The 23,431-nt window shown below is 40.3% G+C and overlaps 1 protein-coding gene across 3 annotated transcripts in view; it reads right to left on the minus strand.

Annotated features, from left to right (window-relative positions):
* The window catches only part of TSPAN12 (tetraspanin 12), a 65,566-nt gene extending 42,508 nt beyond the window's left edge, over nt 1-23,058 (minus strand). Inside the window, exons 1-5 of one of the 3 annotated variants that reach the window (XM_030308299.2) lie at nt 23,001-23,058; nt 22,576-22,746; nt 21,478-21,613; nt 8,937-9,018; nt 7,585-7,720 (exon numbers count right to left, since the gene is read on the minus strand). In XM_030308299.2, the coding sequence (XP_030164159.1) occupies nt 7,585-7,720; nt 8,937-9,018; nt 21,478-21,571 (312 nt within the window). In that variant the 5' untranslated portion in view covers nt 21,572-21,613; nt 22,576-22,746; nt 23,001-23,058. Of the gene's footprint in view, nt 1-7,584; nt 7,721-8,936; nt 9,019-21,473; nt 21,614-21,831; nt 22,135-22,575; nt 22,747-23,000 lie in introns of those variants that run through there. The other 2 variants (XM_030308300.1, XM_030308301.1) reach the window with 2 other exon arrangements.
* Nucleotides 23,059-23,431: the final 373 nt, after the last annotated feature.

Below are 23,431 nucleotides of genomic sequence, written 5' to 3' on the forward strand. Positions count from 1 at the left end.
TAAACGTGTATTAAACGGTCTCAACAGAACAAGGTTATTGTTCCTTAGAGCTCTTTTAGAAAAGTACTTTAATAACACAAAGGGGAAAACGTACAGAATTAAAATATTCTAATTATAAAAGACAACGTCAGCCATGCCTTCGACGCAGTTGTAAAGCCTGCACAGAACATGAAATCCAAAATATTTTCATGCTAGTTTCCTCAAAGAGACGCTGAAAAAAATCATCTTTGTACTTAATGAGAAGTAACTGTTACACTGGCAAATATCATTTCATAAATGCTATCTTCTTAAGGACAATATTTCTACAATGTCTTTATAGCTGTGATCACTTTGATGAACGTGTAGTTTCAAAATTTTAAAGTTCTAAAACTAAAAGAATGGTAATCTAAAGAAAATTCAGGGATCACCACTTATTTTAGAATAACCCAAATATATTGCTCAACAGAAATAGTGATATAACAATGCTTATACATTTCAAACAAAATTTAAAGCAGTGTTTGTCATGTGAACTGAGAAGATTCACCTTAATCTGAGCACATAACCAGGACCCGTTATCACCCTTTATCTGAAAAAAGGGAAAATTCTATGGATCACAAAGGGTTTTGAATTTATGAAATTTCATGGGAAAAAACTTAACTTTAATTAATAAGCTATTATTTCATCATTAACTTCATGAGACACTGCATTGAGAGTAAATACTAATCATCATTTTCTAAAAGTTTATCTGAAAGCTATTTCCTCAATGGCTGAAATGACTTAATTCTCTCACCTTTTACGTGTGTCATTTGCCCTCTTGCTTGAACTCTGTATTCTAGGGACACTGATTCCTGAGTCAGTCTTACAACTAGATGATTTTACAAAAATGCCTACTGTTTTACATTTGCCAAAGGAAGCCAACAGACTGACAATGTGGAAGCAGAGGACAAAGCAACACCACAGCACAATTGCTGAACTGACCTCAAGGGAGCATTTGCTGAAACCGGTAACCAGCATTCACAACTGGAACGAACCTTTCAATGGACATGCTGGCAGAGAAATACCTGGCTTTAAATGCTACGCAGACTAAAGACGTTCACCCAAATTAATGGATATAGATTTACATGGCTTATATTTAGCCAAAGCTATCTCATCGTATATATTAAGAAACAACACACAATAAAGCTTAAAATGTTACTATGATAGAGTACACCTAAATTATGCAAAGGTCAGAAATGTAAAAACTATTCACACTTCAAACCCCAAAGTAAGCAGAAAGTCCAATGAGCGCTCAAAATCCATCATAAGACCCAACACTAAGGGCATGAATATCACACAATTGTCCCAAGCCCCTGTCTTGGACACATTTACTTTTAAAAACATCTGCTTATGTGCTTTTCTGGGGCATAATCAGAGGTAGTCAAACAACATGACTTAAGAAACAGAAGAGGTCACGGAACTCTGTGCTGGGCTTTTGTGCATACAAAAGCAAGTTGTGCAAACTGAGAGCCTCTGAATCCAGAAATGCCTACATCATCTTCAGTTTCCTCCAAAGACCTGAGACCCTTTGTGAGTTTAACAACTAAGTTTGAAAACTATAGCTTTTAAAGAGTTCTAGTTGAAAAGTCACAATAATATGCCTGTATTGCAGAGATGTGTTTTGATCATATGAAAAGTGCATCAGTGTAGAATAATACCTCATTTCCTGATGTCAAGTAATACAAATTGTACTGTCATGTACAATTCTTTATTCATAATTCCACTTCAGTAAGGTCTACTGAATTTCATCCACCTTCCATCCCCAAAGTCTTGGTTCTGACCCCAGCCATGGCTTTGAAGACTACTGTGTGATCACTAACGGGGCTTCCCAATGCCTCCAACCCTAAGTACTAGAAAATCCACTGGCTCTTCATAGCCCAAGGGACATCAGACTCTCTCCTACAAAGACCTTCACACTGGGCTACTTCATGTGTTTTTCTCAGTGCAGTGACACTACAGCCACACTAAATTTCTAAGTTGTTCTCTGTGTCTTTGCACACTTTTCATGTTGTTCTAGAGCCCCTCCCTCCCCTTCTCCACCAGAAAACTCTGATGCATTCAATATCTTTCAATAGCTCAAATAAGACCCTCCTTCGAACTGTCATAAGTCTCCAGTCGCTCCTTATTCTGTGTTCCCACACTTATTTACTTCTAACTTTAATATTGTATTAAATTTTGTTATTTCTTTCTATTCCCCCCTTTCATCTTTGTATCTCAGTGTCTACCACACGCTGGTCAAAGGACATCTGTCTAAGAGGGAAAAAGGAAAGAAACAGGGAGTGGGAAGGAAAGGAGGAGAGAGGAAAGGATACATGGCTGGATTCTGTGATAAAAGAAGAGGGAACTATGGTAGAATTTTTATGATAAGGGTATTAAAAGATTATATTTTTAAAGGCTAAATGACCACTGAATGCCTTGGAATTATAAATGAAGCATATTTAAGTCTTAGAGAAATAATGCCAATAATTAATTAGTGTATTTTAACGGTAGTGTGGTATAGTTAGTGAACCCTGCATGGGCTTGAGCAAGGACTCTATTTGAAGGCTAATGATGGCAACTAGGCAGCCCTGAATCTTTGGGCACCCTTCCTTCCCTCATCTGTACGATAATCAAACCACAAAAAGTTGCTGTATTTTCTGAGGAAACAAAGTAAAACACTGGGCAGATGCTGAATATGTGGTCAATAATATGATGGACCTTAATTGAGAAACATAGATGCTAGGCTACCAACCAAAATCATAAACAGAAAATAATAAAGATATTTAACTCAATAGTTTAATTTTAACTTAATGGCTTATGACTAGCTATATAATTATAAAATTTATAACTGCTTGAAAGCAGGCCTTAAACAGAGAGTGTAGAAAATTACCATTTAAGATATTCTGGTTTTGCATTATGATTTCAACCAACCAAAATACTCAAGGATGGTTAATGACCTTGTGGCCATTGAAATTTACTTGATTTCCATTAAGGGCATCATTAAAAATCCGGTTCAATCACTGTATATTTTAAGAAAGCTTTACAAGCGCTTCCATATAATCACTAGCTTTATGCAAATTCTCTGGAGTAATAAAAATGGAAAAAAAAAAAAAAAAGAAAACCTTCATTTGAAACACAAGGTACTTGTCTTGAACTAGTTAGGTGTATCCACTTCAGTTCTGACCAGTGCCTGACTACTTGTGATTTGCTGGTGTTTGGATGTATATTAGCATCATGCTCTGACAAGTGACGATCTCCTGATGGTGACATTCAGCTGTTGTCGGACTGTAAACATGTCCACTCAATCTGTTTACATTCCCCTGAGCGGCCACGGCTTTCCTAATGCCTGTGTAATAGCAAGGTAGAATTGCAATAACAAATGAATTTCATTTAGTCTACAACTAAAAGCCTTGGGAGTACCCATCTAAGGCTTAAAACCAATTTCCATGTAGCTGCAATTTCCTTTAAAAACGAGAAGGAATTTCTGTTACTAAATCACTTTGAAAGTCATGGCATATGCAAGTTTATTTTCCTAGTCGTTTTTGGTTTGTTTTCCTAACATAATTAGAATTTAGTTATTTTTATAAATATACAAAATATATTCTTACAAAGATATAAAAGTTTCTGTTCTATGACAATCTCACATGTATTAAGAACAAATCTAGTTAGAGTAGGGTTGCCAGATTTAGCAAATGAAAATTACGGATGCCCATTTGACTATCTGACTTCCAGATAAACATGATAATGCTTTGTGGATGTATATCCCAAATATTGCATGGGACATACTTATACTAAAATATTATTTGTTGCTTATCTGAAATCCAAATTTACTTAGCTGCCCTACACTTTATATAGGAACCCTAAATTAGGGTATTTTAACAACTTGTATCTATAACTCAATAGAAGGGTGAAATTCATGACTAAAGGTTCACCAGAAATGTTTTCCTAGGGGTGGCCTCTTAGCCTGCCCAGTTGTTGGTATTTTAGGGGGGTAGTGTAAGGAGGGGGCAGGTTGGTTATAAAGACCTGTTTTGAGAGTCTCCCATTTTTTCTTGATCAGTCTGATAAGTAATGGCATCTGACTTTTGCTTAACAGCACCGTAGCCCAGTTGCCAGCTCTTTTTGTTTTTTGTTTTTTTTTGTTTCTCTTTTGATAATCATTCAAAAGATATGGCAGCTCTCAGAGATACTGGTTGTCTTAAATAATAAATAACAAATAAATAAAAATAAAAAGCCTCTTCCTACTAATCTCATTTACAGTTCTTAAAAGTGAAACAAGATTTTGATACAGGGAAATGAATGAGTTTGGGTTGAATGCATTCACTTCTTTAATACTAATTAGGATAAAAAGCTAAAGGGCACAAAGGAAGAAAACATGAGAGTTGCCTTGCAAATATTTGCCAAAGACCTAACATCCTGTCCTATTCTGCATTAGTACCCCTCCCCTCCTTTAAGAAGCCATTCCCCTTGTAGTAGAATCCTATCTAATAGGCTCCTTCTTTATTTTATCTTATTTAATTATTGTTTTTTAAGATGATCATTTATATGGTGTTTTAAACAATTTCACAATATAAGTTTAAGCAATAACCTGCTTGGAATCAACCCCGATGTTCAAAATAACATCCAAGATAAGGTGGCGAGGATGGCAGTTTTGTTTGCTGCCCCCAAATGAAGATCTGCTTTGATTCAATTCCAGCATCATTACAGTTTAGTGGGTCAGACTCCTCCTTTAAAATCTCACTCTCCTCATTGTCTTCCTGGTTCCATCTTCCTTCTGAGGTGCTGACCGCATCCTACTTGCGCTGTTCTAATGTCCTGTCCATTATTCAATTTGATAAACATTTACTGAAGCTATAGGCAAAGTGAACAGTTCATATTATCAAGCTGTTTGTAGTCTGGTAGTTTGGGCTGGTTATAAAACAAGGAAATTTATAATAAGGTAAATGTGCCGGGCTTCAAAGGTTGAGACACATCTACTAGAGACATCGGTAAAGACCCAATGAGAATGGGCTTGGCAGCCAGAAAATATTGAGGTTTGAATCAAAGCAACACCCATTATTGTTGAGTGACTTTGGACTCTGAACCTCATTTATAATTCTCTACCTTAGACGATTGTTGTCAAGTTGAAGAAGTGAAAGATCATAGAGAAAAGTATTTATAGAATGTGAGAAACATTTATAAGCACTTAGGAAAAGGCAGCAGAGTAATATAGTGAAGTTGTCACATATAGGTTGTACTGGACAGCTATGGTCTGAATATAGCAGATTCTCCATTTACTAGCCATGCAAACCTAGACAAATCAGCCAATCTGTGCCTCATTTCCTCATCCATATTATAGAAATAACAGTATCCATTTCATTAGAATTGTGGAGAGGACGACATTGATTATTCATGTGAAACTCTTCATGTAAAAAAAAATTCACATAAACCTCTACAACATCTGTAAGCACCTGAGAAATGTTAACTATTTAACATCAGCATCTTTGTCATTATTATGATTCCAGTCCTCCGTGTCACCTTTGCATCATAAGGTTCTTTCCAGCCTCTCATCACAATTCTCTGTGACTCATCCTGCCTCAAGTAGCGGCCAAATTACTTAGTTCTTTGTCAACTTGCTTTTATGAGCACTCAAACAGCCTAATGGAATGCATAAATGGTTTTCAAAATGGGTTCTAAAACGTCTTTGAGGGTCCATGAAATATCTATCCCACCCTCCCCAAACACACAGTCCAGGGACCACCCAGAGTCACACAAGTTGGAGACAGGGGGAAGACTAGTCATTCTTAAATTGTTTGTGTAATGGGACAATCATTCTAAGATTGTGGTTTTAAAAAAGGATTCTGAGATTTTTTTTTTTATGTTCAAAATACCTCCTCGTCCTTTAAGCTATGGGTTTCATATAAAGTAAGTCCTTGAATTTATGTTTAAACTATTGTCCAAACGTCTTAAATGACAAAGTAGATTCCAAACCCTTCTACCATTCTCCTCACTATATACGAAAGGGGAGAAAAGTAAGGTAATGGGCATGTTTCCCTTCTCTGAGTGTAATTTATTTTCTGCAGCATTTTCTGTTTTCCAATCATGGACCTGAAGAATCCATGAAGCCAAGAGTTATCTAATACATCAACACAGGTTGTTCCTGTGAAATTCAAAGCTTTAGTTCAGTTTTGCACTAAGATTCTGTTTTAATTGGCTTGGGATGGGATCCGGTCGAGCCCTGGTGTGCGGGAGTGGCTCCTGACAGCCACTTGTGCTCATCTCTCCCCTCTCTGCATTCAGGGACACCACTCTGGTGGCCTGAAATCCACGATGCTGCAAGTATTCAACCCATGGAGATCTTCAAATGCTACAAATCAGGACTTTTTTCTCCTCAGGTATTTGGCGTAGCAACACACCATTAAAACTTTTTTTTTAAGTTCCCTACAAGAAATTAATGCACAGCTAATACTGAATCCTACTGCAAAGAAGGGCATATATCCAATCAATTAATTCTTCCAAAATCTGAGATGTCTGCAATTACATGTTAGCAGCCTCACTACCTAGTGCCACTAACAAGCAATATTTTATACATGCAACGTGCTTCAAAAAAAAGCTGTGTGTGTGTGTGTGTGTGTGTGTGTGTGTATATGTGTGTGTGTATATATATATATATATGTGTGTGTGTATATATATATATATATATGCTATAGTTTAAACTGACTCAAATTTTTTTTTTCAACGTTTATTTATTTTTGGGACAGAGAGAGACAGAGCATGAACGGGGGAGGGGCAGAGAGAGAGGGAGACACAGAATCGGAAACAGGCTCCAGGCTCTGAGCCATCAGCCCAGAGCCTGACGCGGGGCTCGAACTCACGGACCGCGAGATCGTGACCTGGCTGAAGTCGGACGCTTAACCGACTGCGCCACCCAGGCGCCCCTAAACTGACTCAAATTTTTAATGTTAAAAGAGAGTTGACTAATTTTTGAATTAAAAGTTTAATCACAGATTTTTAGAATCATAGATTTTGCGTGCTGAAGGGAATTTGAGAAGTCGCCTAGTCCAACTCTTTCAGAATCAAAACAAAACAAAACAAAAGCCACTAAGATTATGAAAACGAAGACTCATTTTATCCACTAACCTCTGTAAAGGCGGTGCTGGGATTTTAATATCTGTCTGCTACTTCATCACCTGAATTTCCACATAGGTTTTTTGACAGGTTTGTTTTTAAAAAAGGAAGAGAGAGAGAAACAAAGTTTTGTCATGTCTTCTTCATTCTAGTCCCAAGGAGCCTGTTTGGGTGGTAATAAGGCTCATGACACAAGAAAAAAACTCGTACTTTCAAATGAAAATGTCAACACCTAGCCTGAGTGAAATAATTAAATAGCATCCATATTTCCATACCTCATCATTTGAGGACAACAAATACTTGTGCTGAAGTCATCCCCCATGGAAAGAACGCTTCCTTTCTCACAGGATGTTAAACAATTACCACAGATTAGAGTACTGCTATCACGGTTCCCTAAGCACGTAATCTCGTACACTGATGAAAAAATAATGCAGTCCTGGTTGGTCTTTTTACCATAATAAAGAGAAGATATAAACACCATACCCATGCAAGAAGTAACAGATTTCTTTTCACTGTTCCACAGTATCCTAACATCCCCACAATGATAAGGAAACAGCAAACAGCAATCATGACTGGATGAACCACAGGAAAATAAGTCAAGATGACAGCCTCCTCTACCCTGAAAGAAGAACAATAATCCCACGTTATACATAAAATAGAACCAAAATGCACCCAAGACATAGTACAAGACACAACTGAGATTCGTGTTAATAATCCTTTAAATCATCATGTCTCAAAGCTGATGACTGTATCGCTATTTTCAAAATCACTGCACTACCACTGACTTGCTTGCTTGTCTTATTTTGTTATGTTTTGTTTAGTTTTTTATACAAGTGGTAGCACTTCTACCTCCACTCATTTAAAACATAAGATAGGGTTCCCCAGGGGCACTTGGTTGGCTCAGTCAGTTAAGCATCTGACTCTTGATCTCAGCTCAGGTCTTGATCTCAGGGTAATGAGTTCAAGTCTTGTGCTCGGTTCTATAGTGGGCATGAAGCCTACTTAAAAAAAAAAAAAAAAGAGGTCCCCAATAAGAAGTCAATCTATTATTTGCTCTGAAGCTTTAGCCTGAGGAAAACACACAGGCCCCACTGAGAAGAATCTCCCTCCTCTTCTCTGATCTGGAAATCCACATGCAGCACTTTCTCTGCTCAGCAACTAATCTTTCCCCCAATGTGAAACACTGCTATGTAAAAGGAAATTAATCTATATTAAAAGAAAAAGGAAGGAAGATGATTTTGCTAGAAAACTTTATTGCTATGAAAAAAATCATTAACCAGAACCATACTAGTAAGAGTAATAATAACAAAAAATTAGACATTACTGTATACTAAGCTCCACTTTGTTTAGGACTTCACAAAATCTATCTCAGTTAATCCTTCTGACATTTCAGAGTGGTATATGCGACAGTCCCCATTCAGAGATGAAGAAATGGAGACTGGGAGAGGTTAAGTAACTTGCTTTTTGTGATGTTACTGGATCAACCTTTTGAAATTTGAGAAGACAATGGCAATGCTGAGTTTGGTTTTCCTTAGCTGAGGGATATGAAGGTAGGAAGGTGTTGGCAGTGATTTTCCTACAGAAAAATAGCTACGCTGTCCTTTTCATGCAAATGTGACACAGCTGACCCACTCTCCAGAGGACAGCAAACTGATATTAGCATACCCAGAAGTTTTCTCTGGACAAGTGGCATACCTTAATGAGAATGCTAGAAGATGTAACAAAGTTTATTGATTGTGGAAGAGTACTACCATCTAAACAGGGGCAAAGTTACTTAGAAACTAGGGTCTAAGAAAACCTGATGAAAGAAATCAATCATTAATTATAAAGCTTACCTTGTTTCTGCAGTTAACGTCAGAACATTATTTAGGTAGTCCCTCATCCAAGCAGAAACTGCCAACAACTGATGGACATTAACTGGAAAGAAAAAAAAACCAAATTGGTTACCAAGGACTTGTGCAACATTCTCTGCAAGATTAACAATTTTAAAAATTAAGGATTTTTTGTTACATAACCATTATGCTTTTTTCCCTACATGGCTGATTCTGGGTTCAAGACAGGATTTGCACAGGCAGGATAAAGAGGCCACTGAATGACTAAACTATCAGATGTACAAGATGAGCTAAAACACGTCATATGCAATAGCAAGGAAGCAATGAAATCCATATGACCGATATTGCCAGAAAGTCACAGGAGCTAACTTGAAAGGGCTTCCATTAGCTAAAGTCGAACAACTGGAGCACCAAAATAATATAATAATAATAATATAATAATAATAATAATGATGATGATAATGATAAATGCAATGCTTTGAAATATCACATGCTAAAATCTATGAATTCATATAATACTTAAAACTCACCTGTCACCTTTGTAAGGATGGTGGATACTCATTATTCAGAAAACTGGTAAGAATTAACATTTATCCTACCTTTCCTGTACAAAGGAAAGAACTGAAGACTTCATGAAAGTTCTTATAGAAGAATTTCTGCTAATACATGCAGAAAGCATAATAGAGTATCACTATTTAACAACCTCACTGAAATAATGGATCTCTAGGCAAAGATCCTCAGCAACTGCCCAAATTATCAGGTTAGTAGTTCTCAGTCCTGTCTGTACATCAAAATCACTTAAGACTCTTAAAAAAAAAAAAAAAAGTACTGAGCCCAGAACCCACCCTGGAAAAATTCTTGAAAGTGGGGCGGAGGCACGAGAAATGTGTAAGGTTCCACAATGTTCTAATAGGTAGTTAGGAGTGCAAACTGTGACACGTGAAAGGCTAGCTTCTAGAAGGAGAAACCAAGTGGAAGAAAAAAATGCCATAACCCCACTGCTTAGTTTTAGTGTCATAAAGAAAAGACAATGTGTCCCCCAACGTGATACAATTGGAAGCACACAGAGATGACTTTGAAGTATTTTTACTGAAAAGTCAACCTGAATCTAACCCAGCCTCCACCTCTAATTATCAGTTTATAGGAAATACAGGGACTAGATTTAAATTTGTTAAACACCACCATGGGGATGCAATCAGCAAAATTGAGAATATGAGAAATTTCACAGGGACAAATGATCCAATTTCTTCAATTAAAAAAAACTGGCCAAGTGGAAAAAAAGAAGGAAGGAGAAACTATTATAAGTTAAAAGAAATTTAAGGGACTTACCCCAATGCAATATGTTGACCTGATCCTGATTCAACAAAACAATCACAGAGAGACATCCATGAGATGGCTGGGGATATTTTCACTGACTGGATATTTGAAAATGGTTAAGAAATTATTGTTTTAGATATGGACAGTGGTATGAAGATTTTTTTAAGGATCCTTATCTTTTAGAGATATATGCTGAATAGTTAAATAAATAATCATAATGCATAGGATTTAGTTGGGAAGTGGAGATTATGTGACAAGTGGGTAATAGGTAATTAAGGATTACTTATATTGTGTTTTTGACTTTTGTCTATATTTTAAATTGTCCACAGGTTTTTTTTAACAGTAACTATATAGAACATGTTCAAAACGAGTCTTCCTAGGAAAAGTCTCAACTTTTCAAAAAGTTGAGGTTAACCCCTAACCCTCTCCTATTTAGATGGATTTATTTTTCTAAAGTGTGCCTTCTACTATGTTCTTAAGCACCATATAGTGAAAATTAACTTAATTTGATTTTTAATAATTTCTGTCATCTTAGTGAACATCGATTACCATTATGCATCATAGATTTAGCTTTAAATTCATTAAATAATGAATATACAAGACAGGAATGAGTCCTGTACTGACTGAGTCAAGCAGTGGTCATGAAAATGCTTTCTGGATAAAGGCTCAAGGCAAACGAAACATGTAGAGCTCTATGACCTCTGGTACAGGGAAGTATGGCTACCTGCTCGGAAATCATGTAGTGAATTTGCTCATTCTTCATTCAGTGACTGAATACTGAAGTGACTGAATACATTCAGTGACTGAACACTGACTCAATACCTACTATCTGCCTCATACTATTTGTGCTAGATTTAGAGACCCCACAATAAATAAGAGATGCGAGATCCCAGCCTTTGTGAAGCTTCTTGTGGGACACAAGGAATAAACAGAATAAAGCAGATAATAAAGACTATAAAGAGTACCATGAAGCACAGAAAAATGAAGTAATCTGTTCAAGGTCTACAGGTCTCAGTGGCAGAACCAAGATTCAAATTCAGGCCATTGGTCTTTGGAACTTAAGGCTTAGTCACCAACTGCCTTCCAAATTAGAAATGACCCATATCAGGGCACCCGGGTGGCTCAGTGGGTTCAGCGTCCAATAGGCTCAGGTCATGATCTCACGGTTCTTGAGTTCCAGTCCGAGGCTGCTTCAGATTCTCTGTCTCCTTCTCTCTCTCCTGCCCCTTCCTTACTGGTGCGTGTGCACATGTGTGCACTCACTCCTCTCTCTCTCTCTCTCTCTCTCTCTCAAAATAAATAAACATTTAAAAAATTGAATGTATCTATTTCCACAGTGAGGAGACTAGCCTGCACAGCATGCAGGGATCTTTTTTTTTAAAGGGAGGGATAACATGGGGGTCAGTCTGTACTTGACAGGCTAAGTCTGATGTCTTAACTATATCCTTTGGGGAATAGAGTCTCAGGAGTCATGGCCTAAAAAGATTATGAATCCTTGGACCACAGCTCAGCAAAGAATGAGGCTAGTTATTACTTATCCCTCTTTTCTGTTAGGAATAAAAAGACTGAAAAGTAAAAAACTAATAAAAGTTACCCCTGGGTCAGCCACAGTTTATTAATCAGTATGCGTCTAGCTTCTGTGAATTTGATGCTTTAACATCTGTTCTAACATGTTCAAGCCAGACACACTTGGTCCGGAACAAACGGATATGGTCCTGAGCCACCTTGCCGTTGGGCCTCCTGCCCCTCCCACCACCCTTGAGAAGAAGGTCCTTCTCCCAGGGTGCACACTTGTCTGTTCAAATAAAAAACCACCATTCCAAGCCCCACACCCCAAACACCTCTTTATTGCTCTCTCTCTCTCACTCTGGCCAATCTAAAACCTACCATAAACATGCAAGGTCCCAGAGTGCCAGACGCCAGGGACAGCCCTATACTCCAGAGGCTGCTGAAATTAGTTAGAGTAGCCATCCAGACCCTACTTACTTTGTCTTGCCCATTTCTTCTTGATGTAGCCACCATGAAAGTACTTGCCCAGTCCCTTTCTCTCTGCCTTGTGATGGACCCCAGTACTTCCCCCTTGGCCCTCGTGATGAGCATGTACTCTCTCCTCTCAGGATCTGTAAGTATAATAAACTATCTTTTCAGTGGTAGTCATCTGATCTTTTGACTTCTCCATAGCTAAATAATAATAGAACCTATTAAACACACAGGGCTAGGGGCGCCTGGGTGGCGCAGTCGGTTAAGCGTCACGACTTCAGCCAGGTCCGATCTCGCGTCCGTGAGTTCGAGCCCCGCGTCAGGCTCTGGGCTGATGGCTCAGAGCCTGGAGCCTGCTTCCGATTCTGTGTCTCCCTCTCTCTCTCTGCCCCTCCCCCGTTCATGCGCTGGTCTCTCTCTGTCCCAAAAATAAATAAAAACGTTGAAAAAAAAAATTAAAAAAAAAAAAACACACAGGGCTAGCAGGGCACCATGGACTACTTGATTATATCTAGGCTGCATGCTCTTCCTCTACTTGACTTGTATGTGGCCTTTTAATACCTTGCAAGTTTCACGGAGCCAAGAAAATTCTATTAATGTGTAGTTTATTTACATCAAATTCTTGTGCAATTACAAATAATTCTCTCCTCTCTTTATCATTCTTTAAGTAATAACTGATCTTGGTTTCTCCATCTTCAAATTTCTTACTGGCTGTTTTTAGCCAATTTTCAGTATCTAAGCTCTGAGACAGGGGTGTCAAAAATTATCAGATTCTTCACTTTGGTATAGTGTATCATCAGTGGTTGTCATCATACACATTCTTCCATTTATAACAAAAAAATGTGTATATCTTTTAAGTGGCATATTCCAAAACATTTCTAACAGGGTAGGATTTAGTTAAGTGCATGGGTTTTGAAGTAATTCTTCCATTCAAAAATACATATTGATCAACTGCTCTTGGCCAAGTCCTTTGTGATGTGGTAGAGACACATGGATGGGCAGGAAAAGGCATCATCTCAATTCTGCGGTGAAATTTACTAAGAGAACACACCTTAATCAACCCATCAAAGACATAAATGTGTAGCTGCAAACTGTAATAAATTCTGGGAAGGAATAATACTGGTTGCTATAAGAATCCTATTTGTAGTGCCTGACCTATTCCATGGAGTCAAAGGGACTTCTCTCAGAAAGCTGAGATCTGAAGGAGAATTACACAAGTTCATTACAGAAAGAGCAGTTGGAAAGTACATTCCAGCCAGAAGGAACAGCGAGGATCCCAGGATGGAAGGCTGCACGACATGTTCAAGGAAGGGAAACTGGCATGTGGTAAGAATGGAAAGCCAAGCAGGGACCAGAATACATGGTCTCAGAGGCCATTTAAGGCACATAGTCTTGGCCATAATGGCTATAAGAAGCCATTGAATCAAAAAGCTTTGGTTTGAATTCCACCTGTGCTCCTTTTCAGTTATATGACTTTGGGTGTCACTGAATCTTTCCTAAGCCTTTCCTCACATACAAACTGTTAGGAAAATAAGACCGAGCTTCACAGAGGATTTTCATGAAAAGACAGACTAGGATTCTTATAATAATTACCTACTACTATCTCAGTCACTTTTGACCTCAGGGCTTCTCTTACTCTTTCTCAGTCGCTTAAGAGAAAAGCAACGCCTAGATTAGTTCAGAAATGGAATCTTCCAGATATTTGAAGGTCTAGCACACGGATGAGGAAGAAAGCTCTGTGATATAGCTATCTATTGCATTGCATGCCATTCTCAGTTTTGACATCTCTGAGAAAGGTACTCATTTCCATTCCTCTCGAAAACCCTGCGTGTCCCTCCCCACTGTGTTTCCTATCTCAGTAATGGTATAAATCAACGCTTCAAGTCACATAAACTGGCAACTGGGCAGACAGCCTGAACCTCTCCCTCTTCCTCAGTTCTCCATCTAATTATTTTCAAGTCCTACAGATAGTTCCTGCACCACGGCTGGTGAATTCCTCCCCCCTTCCTGCCACTTCTGGCTAGTTCAGGCCTCAATCTCTTGCCAGGTAATTACAATCACCTTCTAATGAACTTTCCAGCTCACAGAGTCCACCTCATACTCACCCTTCAGTTAGCTTTAGGAAACACAGATTGATTTCTTCTGCTTATACCAGCCCCACAGCTGCCCTAGTGGGGGCCTTCCCAGCTCTGGCTTCCACACCCCCAACTCTTCCTAGAGAGTCAAGTTTAAACGCTTCAGCAGGGCACAGAGGCCCTCTTCAGTCACCTTTAAAGGATCTCTTCAATCCGTTCCCTGCCTGCTCCTTCCCACAACACATGCTGTACTCAGATACAAAAAGCTGCTGTACTTCTCCAGCATGCACCATGCAGATCCCCCCAACCTCTATGTCTTGCCCATGAGTTTCCCTCCCAATGCAACCCTGCCCCAGCCTTCCAACCTCCCCACAGAGCAACTCAACCTTACCCTTTGAGACCAACTCAAACACTAGCATATAAAGATGTTCTCCCACTCCCTCCTTACCCTCTGGGACAGACTTCACAGAGCAATTATCGATTGTTTCCTATTTTCACCCACCCATCTCATTCCACAGACCACTGCCTAGAGCCCACCACACAGCAGAGTACCAGGCCCAGCAGTGAGGCCAACAGATATTAGATGAAATTGAATGCGACAATGATTAACCTAAAGGGAGGCAATTTCAACTTGCTACATGAGCTAAGCAAAATTAGGAGATGCTTCAAGAAGAACTAAGCTTTCTACCACTGGAAGTTTTCCAGTAGAGAGATGCCTGCTGAATTACAAGATCAAAGATTTATATATCAGGTCAGAAGCTGGTTTAAGTGTTCTCAAGCGTCCTTTAAACTACAAGCTTCTACTTGACTCTACTGTTCTTTTGCACAGTAGTTACCCAAGCATTGCAGCTGTGCCCAGAACATTAGTCAAATAATAATATCAATACAAAGCCCTATCTTATGGCGAACAAGTAACTCTGAGAATAAAACTGCTTTTTATTATGACATTATTTCTAGCTGCATTAAATGTCTGGAAACAGTTTCATTCTCGAAGAGTGATTTTACTCACTGGGGTTGAGAAAATCATAGCAGTGAACAACATAGAGTGCATGCTGTAGCAAGGAACAAAGCTAAAAGGAGATGAGGTCACCTCAATACAAATCGTGCTATTAAATCTACAAGCACAAATAGTGCAAGCAATTCAGGACCCCTTCCTAATACAGCATTTTCTACTAGGTTCCAAATAAAAATAAAATAATTCTTCAGCTGTCATTCATCATGATTAAATTCCTAGGAGCACTATAATTATCATATGTAACTAGGCATATAGCTCCTTACATTTTCTCCAATATTGCAAAATATCATTTGTAGTTGAAGAAAATGCTTAGAAATAACCCAAAATATACTCTAGAAAAATATGTTTGATCTACTACTTAGCAGGACATTTGCCACATTCTGTCTGAAAAACATTTAGAAAATGCTAGCTCTCAACAAATACTTGGTACATATGAAATTTGTTATTGCTGGAGATATATTCTGGGTTTGTTCAAAATCTAATTACGTAAAATAAGTATTGAATCAAGTTGTTTTCTCAATCAGAAATTTTACATGTATGCAGAGTCCCTGAACCTTATTATGAAATGTATGCCTTTGGTTTCCACCAAATAATACGGGCCTAGTCATAAGACAGACTTTCTAATTCCTTCAACTGTCTGCCATCCATAATCTATAGTCTCATTAAGAGAAGCAGTTCAAGGCTCTCTTGCAGAAGTTTAAGGCTGACAGATGTTTAAAAACCATCTACCCTTAACTTTACTTTTTATGTCAAATCTGGTAGCAAAGAGCAGAATGCGGAGAGAGATGGGGAATTTAGTTACAGTTCGATCTCTGCAGAGAACTTGGACAAGTATTCAAACTTCTGGAACCTTTGTTTATCCTGAAAATGGAGAATTGAACTAGGTGCTTTTAAAATTCCCTTTGTCTTGGGGCGTCTGGGTGGCTCAGCCGGTGGGTTAAGTGTCCAACTTCAGTTCAGGTCATAATCTCACGGTTTGTGGATTCAAGGTCCGCGTTGGGCTCTGTGCTGACAGCTCGGAGCCTGGGGCCTGCTTCGGATTCTGTGTCTCCTTTCCCTCTGGCCCCTCACCTGCTTGCACTCTGTATCTCATCTCTCTCTCTCAAACATAAATAAACACTAAAATTTTTTTTAATTGCCTTAGTCTTAAAAAAAGGTTTGAAATAGTTATTTACTGAAACATGAAGTTAAATCAAGTCTTGATTATTTGGAGGCTGGCAGGCCAAGGTCAGTACTATTCTGCTCTGCCACAAGGACATGTCCCGAAAAATCCCCCACACCCCTCTCCAAAGTGTGTCCTTATGAACCATTGCGATGGCTCATCTTTGCTCAGTTGGGGCCACACTGTATGAAAAAACATGTACCAGCTTTGTCCCTGAGACTAAAGCTTATTTAAATTTATTTTTAAAAAGACTAACGTTGTCGGAAATCTCTCCCCTAGTCACTAGAATTAAAGAAAACTTCAAAGGACTTTCAGAGTAACAGTTAGGGGTAACAATTTAAAAAGTTGTATTTTTATATGACTACATAAATGCCATGTGAATACAAACGTCTACTTGCCAAGAATACTCTGTAGGGTCTGCCATGGGGTCAAACACCTAAGGTTTCACTACATATGGCCAAGGAAAAAGAAACAGGACATGTAACCTCCTGTTATTTCATTTGCCATGCTATATCCCAAAAGTATGAACTGGATTCCCTGTCCACTTTTAAGGTTTTCTTTTATAAGTTTCTTTTCTTAGTTCCTAGAGTAGTTCCTCTCTGTTGCTACTAGCTTTAGTATGGTAGGTGAAAAACAATGGCTCTTATCTGCCAGTGAGAATGGGGCTTAAAAACTACCAGATGGGAAATTATATTTTAGAAAATACTAAGCAAACATATTTGATAAATGTTAAGTGCTCACAACTTCAAGAACTTCCAAAGACAACCATATTATCCATAGTTGTAATAGCAGAAAATTATCATCTATGAATGGCAAGCATTCATATCATAAAGCCACAGAAGTGTCTTTAAAATGGAGGAAAGCTTTCATTTACTCAAATAATATGCCATTTAAATAGTAAAAGTGGGAATAAAACGAAGTGAAAATAGCTCATTTCCTTGCTCCTTTGTGGCCAGAATGTGAATCATGGTTTCAAAAGAGCTCTTGGGGCCAGTTCACCCACGTGCACCGTGTCCCATGTGAGCCTCTCCCATTACAAACCCACAACACTCATGACAAACCTAGAAGGTCCAATATCTGTGTGCCAGCTCCCCTACAGCTATACCGGATTGCGCTTCTTCAGAATGTGGAAGGGCCACTCAACAGATGACACATCAAAGTGACTGGATCCATGGCAATGTAGAGAAGCAGTGCATTTGTGATCTTGAATTGTTCCTCTTAGACATATCGCTGCCTCACATTAGAAAAATACTCAGGATGTACTTTAAAAACACACACACAAAGCACTCTGATTTCCAACTCTCAGAACAGCAAAGCAAATTCTATACGTCCTCAGTTAAGATTTTAGTTTTCTTTTCCCTAAAATCCTTTTGGATAGAGAGGAAAGATGGTAGCAACATAGTAGAAATAGGGAAGGTGGGGGCGTGGGGGGACTATTTAAAATGTAAAATGAGGAGTAAAGGCTTCAGCTTTGAGCCCAGAGGTAAGAGGGCAGGTTTCTCAATCCTGCAAAACTAGAGGCAAGAATAATCCCCTCTCCATACTCAGGATGTGAAGTGTGATGTAAGAAGTTGGGCTCCTATGCTACACTGGTTTGTTCTGCTTCTAATCTCAATGAGAGCTGAACACAAGGACTAAAGCCTTGCTCCTCAATACGTGAAGCCCCTGCCACACTCAATCAGACTCTGTATTCTAACAAGACGCCGGGGGGATTCGTAGGCACACGCAGGTGAGAAACGCTGCTCTGGAGGACTTGTTAGGAGTTGGATAGCTTATCCCTTCCTACTGAGGGTGTTTTACCTCTGCCACTGCAAATACATTCACCCCATTTGCAGTCCTACAACTTCTATCACACTTGGAGAAGAAGTTTGAAGTTTGAGTCCCTGTTCTGCCACTCACTAGCAAGTACTGAACTTCTCTGAACAACCTCTCTCTACCCAAAAAAGAAACAAACAATTTTCCAAAGCCGTTGTGAGAATTAGATGAGACACGTAGTGCAAGAATGCCCAGGAATGTGCCAGCACAAGGGCTGAAAACTACATCTGACTCAGTAAGAAAACACAAGATCTGCAAACATTGTTTTAGCACTGAAGAATAATGCCGATTCTCCCAAAGTTGATATACATCGCATACAATTCCAACAAAAATCCCAACAGATTAATTTTAATTATATCAAATAAGCTTAAAGTCCACTGGGAAAAAGAAAACCCTGACTAAAACAAGAAAGGCAGGTGCTTGAAAGAACAGAAGAACAGAAGAAAGAGTATATAAAATCTTATTTAAAACAGCCTATAAAAATTTGTTGAACTGTTGTATAGTAACAGCATAAATGAAATCAATGGACAAACAATAAGACAAACCTAAATGGTAAATATGACATACTTACTGAATATGAATTATAAATGATATAACATATATGAAATATATACAGTGTCTAAAGAAAATGATGCTCATGCTCATTGGAGAAGAGAGGAAATAAAAAACAAAGCAACAGTAAAATAACACTTTAAACCTTTCAAAACCGACAAAAATTTCAAAGTGCCCTAACACCAACAAGATGGCAATAAATATTGTGTGCATATAATGGGGTGTATTGGTGTGTCTTCTTCTAGGGAACAAATTCCCCGGGCAGGATTTCTGGGTCAAGGAATGTAGTAGTGGTAGCAGTATTAATCCCAGGAGTAACAATCGCTGCTTATTACTACCACGGGGGTTCCTTTGAGTGAGCACTCCACCTCCTGATAATCTACTTGAGCATCTTACTGTAGTAACAGCGGTAACAAACACAAGTACTACTACCTACTGTACTGCCACCACATAGACAGCACATTTAGGCACCACTGTTCAAGACCCCTTGTGTACATTAACTCTAATCCTCAGGACAACGCTAGACAAGAGGAACTATCATTCCTATTTCACAGGCTAGGAGACTGAAGCACTAATGTGACTGGCAAACGGAAGAAGAACTGTATAAAGATTAAGCTCTTTGTTGTCGTCTGTATCACATAACCCTCCCACAAAGCAATCCCACGCCTGCCACTTGAACCCACATGAGAAAAAAAAACCTTTAAACAAAAAAATAATTGTGAATCTACATATAATGTACACGAATGGGTATATGCGGACAGGTATGAGTAAATACATCTTTGTACAAAATTTAAAAGATACAGAGGTTAACACGGATTATTTTGTTGGAGGGGAAGTTGGCAGAAGAAGGGGCTGGAGAAAGGGGCAAGGGATCTCAATAAATAAATAAAATACACCACCATAAATAGAAGGATGAGGTACAGGATACAAGCAAAGACATGACATTTTACATTTTGGGGGGCTAGAAAGAGCCCTGGAGGAATTTAAGAAATAGGTTTTTTTGAAGCAAATTCAGTAGTCGGAAGAGCAATATTTTTGTTCAATGATTGAGGTTTTTTTCCTCCCACATAATACCGATTATTAAGAAAAATTTCCAAATCATTGTTCTTTGGACAACAACAAAAGTCCTAGTAATTTCAAGACTGAGAACACAGTAATCATTCACGTAAAGGCACTCTCCGGGAGTGAGAAGCTGAGTTCTGCTACAGTAACTGTCACCATCAGGCCATCTGACCTCTGACCAGTCACTAACCTACACTTAGTTTTCTCATTCACAAAGTAAGGAAGTTCAACCAAGTCATCTTTAAATTCCCTTTTAGTTATAAAAGTGTGATGATTCTATAATTAAAAAGCATAAAGTAGAAAAGTGAAAACCAGTAAATTGAAGTGATAATTACCACACATTTAAAAAAAACCCACAAAGTTCAAAATCTTAGTAACTTTATAGCTAAGTAGGTGATTTAATGATCCATTGAAAAAACGTACATATTTAGAATTAACATCTGCAATGAGATCAATTAGTGATTTTACGTTCCCAAGTGGTGAATTTAACTATGCAATGATTTTTAATTCTCATGTAGAAAAAAAAAAGTTGCCAACTTAGATATCTTTTCAGATTACTCACGGAAGGAAGGCTTAATTTGTCACTTCAAAATGGAGCCACCCGTAGGGACTAGTTGAAACCAAAATGTCATCCTCTAGAGACCACTTGCACTAGCCTTATGAAAGGAGGCTGGTCAATGCCAGCCAGTCGTCCAGATAAATAAATCACACATTAAAATTTCTAACAGAAAATTTTGAATATAAGTTATTAATAGAATACAAAATTGGCAAAAATTTACTTGCTTAAGGATGACGACTTCTTGAAGCAACATTAAAAGTTTTAATTTTTATATTTTCCTCATAAATTTTATAAATAATAATGTGATTTATTAATAACACTTAATGAAAACTTATGCCTGGGCGCAAAGCATAGAAAGTCACTAGCTCATACAGCATAAAGATTTCCATGAGCTTGTTAAATTTTATGTATTTTATTTCCTTAAATGGTTATGGGATTTTCCAAAAGCATACACAAAATTCCTTAAAACTTTGCCAACTTAGAAATAGTTACATGAAAACCACCTTTTCAGCCTGGATGGAATCTCTACCGGTAGAAAAATCTACCCAGTCTTTCGATAGGCTATCTATGTATGAATTCTCACGAAAACATAGTAAGACTGCTTTACGCCAACCAGATTTTATAGGCTAGGATGACGTAAGGAAACAATTTATGGCTTGGACAGTTATCTGAAATTCCTGAAAACAAGCAGTTCCCTAAGTAGTGTGCCATAATTTTCTTATCTACAAGCACAAGCACGTGCATTTATTTATATCCCTAGCTTAACTTCAAGACTAATTTTACTGCCACCAGTATCCAGGCGTCGATTTCTTTTTTCTAATTACAAATGGCACTTCAGCTAGATCAAAGGCATTTTAAGGTCAAAATGGACTTCTCTGAAAAATAGAGGGTGTGATCCTCTGTATTAATTAATGTTTAGCCATGCCCTTTGGCGCATTAAGTGGTGGCTGGAGGAGACCGAGTCCAGCCGTCCCCACCTGTTGGTGCAGTGGAACTGTTTGACTTACCCAAAAGAGCAGATTGAGGGCATAGAGAAGGCAGCGCAGGCACTTCACGGAATCTTCTCTGGCCATTGTGAGCCCCGTATGGGAGAAGCCCCATCCTTTCACCACATCCTACTCTCACCGGCAAAGTAGCTGCGGTCTGCAGGGGGCGGGGAGAACAGGGCACTTCTCATCACCGCGCTCCTCGCCCCCGCCTCCCCGCCCCGCAGCCCACCCCTCCTCTGCAGCTCTCAGCTGGGTCCCGAGTCCGGCCCGAAGCCTAGGTCATTTGAGACATCGCTTCATCGAAAATCATTTGTTAAAGTTGTAACTGTAACCTCAACTCCCCTAAAGTTCCAAACCGGCTTCAGATAACACCTGCTGAGAAGAGAAAAGATTGACTCCCGGATGAATGAAGGCACACAGTAAACTCCCGTTCTCGGGGGACGCGCGGCGGTGTCCTCTGCATCTGATGATGACGCTCTGGAAAACGTCCCTCAGTCCGCGCCCCTCCCGGGGGGGGGGGGGACAGCTCAGCTCGGAACCGTCCCGAAGGTTGGAAACCGCACTACCCCGGGAGACGTCACCGGCGCCGCCGGCGAGTCCGCGGGTGCGAGCGTCCCCCGCATTAGGACAGCTCCCGGGCCCCCCATCTCTCCGCACCCCCCACCCCACCCCGCCGCGCGAGTGTGAACAGGGGGCACTGGGGGGGGGGGCAGGCGCTGAGCTGGGATTCCGCCCCGCGACTAGGGTTTCTCGGGGAGAACGTGAGAAATGGTGCTCCGGCCCGGAATGATGGATTAGCCGGGGGCGGGGCGGGGAGGGGCGCGGGGGAATTAGGGCCGGTGCAGCTGTGCAAACGCCGGGTTAGTCACTCACGGCCCCCTCCCCCGGCCGCGGCCGCGACCCCGCGCCGCCGGAGCAGCACAAAGCCGAGCGCGGTCCCCCGCCCCGCCACCGCGTCCGCGCGCCCCCGGCAGGGCGCGGGCGGGGGTGGGGAGCGCCGGCGGCGGGGGAGCCCCACCGCCAGCCTCTAAGTAGTTTAGCACACAGCGCCGGGGACAGCCGCCGGCGGGCTGGCGGGACGGCCGGCTGGGAGACGGGAGACGTGCGGCCACTCACCGTCGGCGCTGGACTCCGCGCCCCACTCCCGCCGGGGGACGGTCGCGGACGCACTGCGGGGGCTCATCGGGGCAGGGACGCTCCTCCCGGAGAGCCAGAGGGCTGCATTGGCTCAAGGAGGAGACGCTTCCTTCTCTTCCTCTCCCCCGCCGCCGCCGCCGTCGCCGCCTCCTGGGAAAAAGGAAAAAAAAAAAAAAAAAAAAAAGAGTCCTGGGCAGCAGTTGCTGGAAAGTCTCTGTTAAGCCACCTCCCAGCGCCTCTGTCCCTCCCAAGTCCTCGCCAAGTCCGGACGAGGCAGCGGCGGCAGCCAGGGCCAGCTGCACAAACTCTCAGCGCATGCTCCGGCCGCTGGCTGCCCGGGTTGGATCCGAGTGGGTGTTTCTTGTCCCTTCACCCGGCGTGAGCCCCTCGAAGGGACGCCTCACCTCTATGAGACGCGGCCCAGAAAGAGAGAAAACCTATGCACTGCGGGGAAGTCCGCGCAGTAACCCCCTTTAAAATGGTGGTGTCCGAGGAGGGGAGGCTGGGTTATAACCATAGGGAAACAGGCTTTTATTATATGAAAATATTTGTGTTTGAGAAGGGGGGCGAAGGAGTGGCCCAACCCAATTCCTGCAATGAGAAACTAGTTTTCACAACCTTTCTGGAACCACCTCCTGTGATTTGTCACTAACATGGTGCCCTATGATCCTTCTTATTGCTTTGTTGCCCTCCTGATTTAAAATTTAAAAAATAAAAATAAAAATAAAATTGACAAAAATAAAAGACTTCTTTCCAACTTCCATGGTGCACTGACAGCATTTATGTAAACACCAGAGTAAACGTGTCCGGATCTGATATCCAGAATAGAAAGAAA

This window comes from Lynx canadensis, chromosome A2 (genome assembly GCF_007474595.2).
Source record: "Lynx canadensis isolate LIC74 chromosome A2, mLynCan4.pri.v2, whole genome shotgun sequence".
Taxonomy (NCBI): Eukaryota; Metazoa; Chordata; class Mammalia; order Carnivora; family Felidae; genus Lynx; species Lynx canadensis.